General features: G+C 44.5%; 1 protein-coding gene and 1 pseudogene across 1 annotated transcript in view; one reads left to right on the top strand and one right to left on the bottom strand.

Moving 5' to 3' along the window:
• Parn (poly(A)-specific ribonuclease) overlaps positions 1-7,864 on the top strand; it is a 129,997-nt gene that overhangs the window by 100,573 nt on the left and 21,560 nt on the right. The window contains exon 22 of the mRNA XM_021185317.1: positions 1,943-2,111. Coding sequence (XP_021040976.1) covers positions 1,943-2,111 — 169 coding nt within the window. The remainder of the gene's footprint in view (positions 1-1,942; positions 2,112-7,864) is intronic.
• Positions 6,139-6,406, bottom strand: LOC110311786 (annotated as a pseudogene).

Below are 7,864 nucleotides of genomic sequence, written 5' to 3'. Positions count from 1 at the left end.
ACTTTGTAGACCAGGCTGGCCTCGAACTCAGAAATCCGCCTGCCTCTGCCTCCCGAGTGCTGGGATTAAAGGCGTGCGCCACCACACCCGGCTTCAGTGTGTTTCTTGTGAGCTATAGACACTCATCTTCCTGCTCAGCCCCGGAAAGACTCTGGTGGGACCGGGATCTCTCTTCTCTCGCCTGGACCTGCTGGCAAGGAGCCGGCACAGTCTGGACACAGAAGCACTGGGGGTTGTGAAGACTAAATACTGTGATGTGTGACAAGTGATAAGACAACAGACCAGGCACAAAGACATGAGATTATTATGTGAGAACAACTTCACTTGCCTACAGGGAAACAGTGTAGACTGGTCTCCCATTGGCTTTGACAAAGTGGTGGAAGCAAAAGCGGGCCTTAAATCAGTTTCCTTATCTGGAGAAGTCAGATGTCACCAGGCAACCCTGATGCAAGCTGCTCCTAACAGGCTATGGCTGCTGGAGGACTAGGTTGATAGCCTTCTTGCTGATTCATCTGTCAGAGGCCTGGTTCTGAGCCAGCCCTTGGCTTCTAGATTAAAGGCCCAGTGCTGCAAAGCTACTGGAGTTGATGGAATGCTGGTACATCATTGTCATGTGAAGCCAGCAGTGAGAAGCACTGTTACCTGTTTCCCCTTTTTAGTGACCCCGATTCCATTGTGCTCAGACATGCTCCCTGTCTGTTAGTAATCCCCTGCCTGGGAGCAGTGGGATTACGACTGAGCCCACCAGTTTGCTGTCCCCTGGTCCTGGCATCGCCTTAGCTGCTGTGGGGATGCTGATCTGAGCCTGCTCTTCTTGGGAATGTACATTGCACTCCAGAAAGAGGTTACTGTGAGTGCTCTGGAAAAACCTTTCAACCAAGACTGCCTCTGACAGCAGGGCACAGAGCTCAGTGGAAGAGCATTTGCTTTGGGTGTTCCAAGCCCTGGGTTCTGTGCTCAGGGGTGCAAACCTAGAAACAAAAAATAAAAATAACTGACCTACCATGTGTTCTTTCAGGGTATAGCCAGATGTGCAACGTGGGGATAGGGGCAGTCTTTAAAAATTGAGGGTGAAGGCAAATACCAAAAATGGAGTTCCTGGAACTGAGGCACAAGGCAATACCAATGGCCCTGGCATTGAGGTAACCTGGCATTGAGTGCTGGCAGACCTCTGTGACATGAGTGCTGGTAGAGTAGCCTGTAGGTAGCCCCAGACCTCTGTGACGTTGATTTTTCATTGTGTGTGTGTTGGGGGGGGGGGCCGGGGTTCAGGTGTTGGTCCTTGGCTTGGGCACCTTCCCCCTTGGTTTGGGTAGGGTTTGTCATTGGCCTGGGGCTTTGCCATGTAGACTAGGAGAGCTGCCCTTCAAGCTTCCTGGGATCTGCCTACCTTTGTCCTTTAGTTCGTCACTGCCGGGATTGCTGGCACATGCCACTGTTCCTGGTTTGGTTTTTGGTTTTTGTTTCTTTGTAGAGTGAGTTCAGATCTTCATGCTTGTAAAGCAATGACTTTGCTGAATGAGCTGTCTTTCCAGACTGTTGTTCTCGTCTTTAAAGACAATTCCTGGCTCATGGGCATAGATGGAACTTAAACACAGTAATATGAAACATGGAACACAGATGTGTAACAGAGCTGTTTTGATGGTGACATAACAGTGTGCATGCAGCCTTGGCACCACTTGCATTTGGTGCCTAATGGTTGCTTGTTTTCCCTTTCTTAGCCTGAAAATGAAAGGATTTCAGGCAGTCTTGCTAGCTGTAAATACCTACAGTGTCAGTGTTTTATTTAGGATCTTCGCAATGGTTTCCAGTTTGCAAAGCCCCCACACTGGGGGAGACTGAGCAACAATGATGCCTCTCCATGTGAGCTGAGGACCCCTTAGGCCACCTTTCCTAATCACCTCTTCATTTTTTCTAAGGATTTTTTTTCTCTTCCTTGTAGCTGTTAATACCAGCAAGTATGCTGAAAGTTATCGGATCCAGACCTATGCTGAGTATGTGGGAAAGAAGCAGGAAGGCAAGCAGGTCAAGAGGAAGTGCACAGAAGACAGTTGGAAGGAGGTGGACAGAAAGCGGTCCCACATGCAGGGCCCCTGTTACCATAGCAACAGGTGAGCACCTGGCTGGGCTGGGGCTTGAGCTGTTCCAGTACTGATGCTCTTGGTGCCTCCTTGAGTATAAGCACTTGACTCTTGTGAGGAAAATACCTCTGCCCTAGGTTTTGCATAATAGTATAAGGAACTGTGATTATCGCGTGTTTTGTTTTGTTTTGTTTTACTGCTGCTGTTTCTTTTCTTTTTTCTTCTTTTTCTTCTACAATCTTGCCGTGTAGCCCAGGTTGTCCTTGAATGCAGAGACCTCTTCAGTGCTAGAAATGTGGACTAGCTTATAAGTATTCCAGTTCCCTACTTTTGTGAGGTGATATAGACCCCAACTTTTCCCATTAACTCTCCTGCAACACCATCAAGGCAGACGGAATGTATTCTGTTCCCATCTTAAGAGTAGGGAAATGAAGGTTCAGTGAGCCGACCAGCAGTATAGTGAGTGAGAGGCCAGATTACAGCTGCTTCCGTGGACATCTAGTCTCTTCCTTTCCCAGGTGCCAAATACTTCTGCCTCCCCCTAGATCCCCGGTAGATACTCACACTGCTATGCTGAGTGCCTGTGTGTGTATAGCACAGGCAGTAGAGGGTCCAAGGCCCCAAGTTCATTCCCAGTACCACAAAATAAGTAGGTAGGTAGATAGGTAGACAGAAGATTAATTTAGCCTATTTGGTTTACCTTTGAGAAAGGAATTACATAGTATTGTGTTTGCCTTTTCTTAAAAAAAAAAAAACTTGTTTTCTAAGATTTGGTATTATGTGCAATGACTTTAAATTTTTTTATTGCTGAATATTATTCTTTGTGTGGCTGTCCAGCATTTATTTGGGTCGGTGGATGTCTGGATGGTTTCTGGTTTGAGGCTATTAGCTGTGATGTATGTGTGAAACAATATTGTCAGCATGTTTTCATTTCTCTTAAGTGAATAGCTCTAGGAACGTGGACTTGGGGATGTATGGCATCTGTGTGTTTGTTAAGCTTTAAGCTTTATAGAAACATTTACAGCCCACCAGTAATGTGTGAATTCCGTCGCTTCACATACTTGCCAACATTTAATGCTACAGTTTCTGTTTCAACTATTCTAGACTATGAGCTAGCATCATATCACAGTTCTAATTTGCACCTCTCTCATGACTAATGCAGCGGCCTACGTTTTATTTTTGCATTGCTAGGACTCTAGTCGGCTCAGTGCTGAGCTGCAGCTCCAGCCCTTGGTGCCTTCTTAATATACTCGTTGACCATAAACCTTTTTATTTTAGAGGTTTATAAAGTGTCACCCCACCCCCACCCGCAAGCTGTGTTGGCTGTTTCTGTTGATGTGCAGTTCTTCTAAGTATTCTGGATCAGAAATATGCACTGAACACTTAGAGTCTGTGATTGGTTTACTTACTCGATTTTTAGTGGTATCTCTTACTGAGCAGATATTTTAAAGTTTTGTGGTAGTTTGAATGACAGTGCCTCTCATAAGCTCTGCCATTTCAGAGCTTGGTCCCCATTTGGAGGACTTAAAGGTGTGGCCTCACTGGAGGAAGTGTGTGACTTGGAGGAAGGTTTGGAACTTTCAAAGCTCGTACCATGGAGCAGTTTGCTCTCTGCTTCGTGCTTGAGGTTTAAGATGTGCACTCTCAGCTTGCTGCCCGGCCACCTTGCTTCCTGCTGCCACACTTCCCCAGGACAGAATCTACCCGGGGTAGAAGGAGGAGAAGGGACTTGGCACCTGGGGAAAGGGAGAGACGAGCTGCTGATGGGAGCAGCTCTGACGCTAGTCTCTCATTCTGCTGCTGGTCAGCTCACTGAAGTTCCATTTCAGTGTTGATCCCTCTGGATCCATAGCCCTAAGTAGACGCTTCTTCTGTCAGTTGTCTTGCTCCTGGTGTGTTATCACAGCAGAAAACTGACTACTACCACAATGATATGCTTGCTGCTTATGGCTTTTTTATTTTATTGATTGATTGATTTTTTAATGGTTAATTGATTTTTCTCTTTTTTTCTTACCCTAAGGCAGTCATGATTTTGTTTCTGTTGTCTTCAGGAGAGTTTGTGGTTTGTACTTGCCTCTGCCTCCCAAGTGCTGGGATTAAAGGCGTGTGCCACCACACCCGGCTGGTTTGTATTTTTCTATTTGGGTTATGATCCATTTCAAATGAATTTTGCTTATCTCTTAAATGCCTTCTAAGAGCTCTTGTTTTAAAGGTTGCTCTCCCCTGCTGCTGCTTCAGAAATGGGCCCTGTTTAGAGGGAGTAGGTCACTGGGGAAATACCCTTCCAGGAGACTCTGGGACACTGTCTCTTTCCTCTGCTCTGGCCACCATGAGCTGAGCAGCCTCACTCCACCAAGTGTCTCTGCTGTTTGTGCTGTGCCATCTTGAATACAAAACCAGGGGTCAGCCAGCCAGCAGCTGAAACTCCTGATACCATGAGCCAAACTTGATCTTTCTTCCTTTTAAATTGCTTTTCTTAGACACTTGTCACGGTGGTGAGAATGATTAATCTGTGGAGGCTAAGGTCTGGTGTTTCCCATAGGGCTGCCTGGTTGTTGTTCTAATAACATTTGTTTAAGAAAAGTGCAAAACAAAGGAGTGGGGCGGCTGAAGACAGTTGCCTGTGCAGAGGAGCCAGGTTAGTTCCCAGCATCCACATGGCAACTTACAAACATCTGTATCTCCAGTTCCAGGGGCTCTGATGCTAAGTTCTGGCCTTCATGGGCATTGTATGCACCTATAGACAAGCAGATGTACACACATATATGTAAATAAAAATTAGAATAGAACCCCCAAACAAAAGAAAGAACCACTAAACTCTCACATAACTCATTGCATTAACCTTTGTGAAAAATAAACAGGCCTGCATGCATCTGGTCTCTTCTAGTCTCTGCTGCATTTATGCCTTTTCTTATGAAAAATCAAAACTGCTGTATTTCTTTGGTTTCCAACAAGTCTTGACCTCAGCTAACACCCAAGCTCTAACTTTGCTTTTTTTTTCAAACAGGGAGTTTGTCTTCCTTTGTTTCGTCCTTTAAACAAGTTACACTGATATTTCCAAATTACACACACACACACACACACACACACACACTCTTTCATAACTGAGATTTTATTGGTGGAGGAACAGAGTTCGCAGACATTCCAGTTCTTAGCATACCCAAACTCTGAAGCGTTGCATCCTGTACATGCACACAAATGAAGGAAGAGCTGCATATGTTTCTCTTTGAACTTATTCCAGTGATGCTCCAGCCTCAAACTTAACAAGTTTCCCTAAGACCTCACATAACAGCCAAATGCCCATAATCCTCAGCTCACCGACTCACACTTTTATGCCAATACAGACACACTCAAAATAGCCATCTTTTGGGCTGGAGAGAAGGCTCAGTGGGTAAGAGCACCCGACTGCTCTTCCGAAGGTCTAGAGTTCAAATCCCAGCAACCACATGGTGGCTCACAACCATCTCGTAACGAGATCTGACTCCCTCTTCTGGAGTGTCTGAAGACAGCTACAGTGTACTCACATATAATAAATAAATAAATAAATAAATAAATAAATAAATAAATAATAAGTCTTAAAAAAATCCATCTTTTACAGCACGTTATCACAGCTGTTAGGAAAATGGAGGAGAGACGTTACAGTCAATTCTGACGAAGGAGTAGTTCCCTTAGGAAATGGTTCTTCTAGAAACAGTAGACCTGATAGAGCTGAAAACATCCCAGACTGGAATGCATGACTGACATTCCAAATTGCCATTCAGTATGCTTTGTACTGTAGGATATGAAACTAACCCGCTCTACAGTCACAGCCTCTCCTCATTACTTCTGGTTGTAACAAAAAATAAATTAAAAAATTTAAAAACAACCAGCAAATGATTTAACCTCTTAAAAAAACATTTACCCTTAAAAAAAATGGGATGAGGTGTGATTCCCTCACCTTGTAAATATGTTTCTAGAGCTACAAAAAAAACCTCTCATTTACAAAATAATTGATAAAAATATTCCTCTGGATTGTACAAGAAGGAAGGCAGGGGCTACTGACAGATGTGATGGATGCTTAGTCGGACTTGGAGTCTTTCTCTTCTTTGGAGGCTAGACTCCAGTCTTCTGTAGGCAGATCTGTGGTTTGCTGGTCAGCCACTTCAGCCTGTCTAACCTTTGCTCCCCTCTTCCCTTTCGTTTGCACCCTTTTGTCTGATTGACCTTTTTGCCTTGCATCCACCTTGGCAGGGGCAGGCTTAACTGACATCCTTGGGGAGTGGCGCTTGGGCTCCATGGCACTAACCTTCCTCTGGGGCATTGCTGCAGCACACGGTGGGAGACATGTGCAGTGCAGGATCTGACACGGAACAGCACTCACTCTGCATTTTATTATTTTCATACTTTCATATTTATTTTTATGTTTTTGATGCTATTATATATGGAATCATTTCCTACATTTGTATTTTCAAGTTGTTTTCAGATTTTATATAGAAATATAATCCATGGTTGTAGACTGACCATAGACCATGCAGCCTCCTTAATTCCCGTACTTATTCTGTTGTGTGTGTATACCACATGCCTCTATCAGTCATCTTAGATCAAAGATTTTCTGATAATCATTCTGTAAGTTTTTTTAAGATTTACTTTTTGATTTTCTAGACCTTTGTTTATTAGAAATGAGATGTCAGTGTTTTATCAAAGAGAAGAGGTCATAAAAGGTGAAGGCCCCCAGCTGGGATATTCTTGCCACAGTAAGGACTGTAAAAAACACACCCGAGCTCCCGCAGAAGCCTCTCCACGTCTGCTGCTGGGAAACTGTTTGGGGGACCCACTGAGAACTGCTTGGAACCTGGTCCCTGTGGAGCTCCACCCACGGTGGGGTTGCACATAGACTTCCTGTGCTGCTCCTCTATGGGTGCTGGGAGCTAAGTCCCAGCAAGTTCTCTTAACCGTGGAGCCATCCATCTAGCCAGGGGCTCTCCACCTCCCTAGTGCTGTGACCCTTTAACGCAGTTCCTCATGTGATGACCCCAACCGTAAAAGTGTTTCCCTGCTACTTCATAACTGTCATTTTGCTGCTATTATACATTCTAATATAAATATCTGTGGTTTCCAAGTGACCTTAAGGGGGTCACGATCCACAAGTGGACACCCTCTGGATTCCAGCCCCTCTGGGTATGTGTACATGAGGCAGGTGCCCCTGGAGACCAGGAGAAAATGGCTGCTCCCCTGAGTTGGAGTTACAGGTTGTGAGCCAGTGTGGGTACTGGAAACCAAACTCAGGTCCTCTGCAAAAACAGCACATGTTCTTAACTGCTAGATCCCCTCTCCAGCTCCACGGTAGCTCATAGCGAGTTCTGTGATGTCTGCTTTAGCAAGGCACTCCAAGTTCTTCCTGACTAAGGGTATAATTATCTATCTTGTTGACTTTCTCAAAGAACCAGCTCCTGGTTTTGTGGATTATTTGTATAGTTCTTTTTGTTCCTATTTGGTTGATTTCAGCCCTGAGTTTGATTATTTCCTGCCATCTACTCCTCTTGGGTATATTTGCTTCTTTTTGTTTTAGAGCTTTCAGGTGTGCTGTCAAGCTGTTAGTGTAATCTCTTTTCAGTTTCTTTTTGGAGGCACTTAGAGCTATGAGTTTTCCTCTTACCACTGCTTTCATTGTGTCCCATAGGTTTTGGTATGATGTGTCTTCATTTTCATTAAATTCTAAAAAGTCTTTAATTTCTTTCTTTATTTCTTCCTTGACCAAGTTATCATTGAGTAGAGCGTTATTCAGCTTCCATGTGTATGTGGGC

This window comes from Mus caroli, chromosome 16 (genome assembly GCF_900094665.2).
Source record: "Mus caroli chromosome 16, CAROLI_EIJ_v1.1, whole genome shotgun sequence".
Classification (NCBI taxonomy): Eukaryota; Metazoa; Chordata; class Mammalia; order Rodentia; family Muridae; genus Mus; species Mus caroli.
Note: the sequence above shows the minus strand (reverse complement) of the source record. Positions and strands in the feature narration are given on the sequence as shown.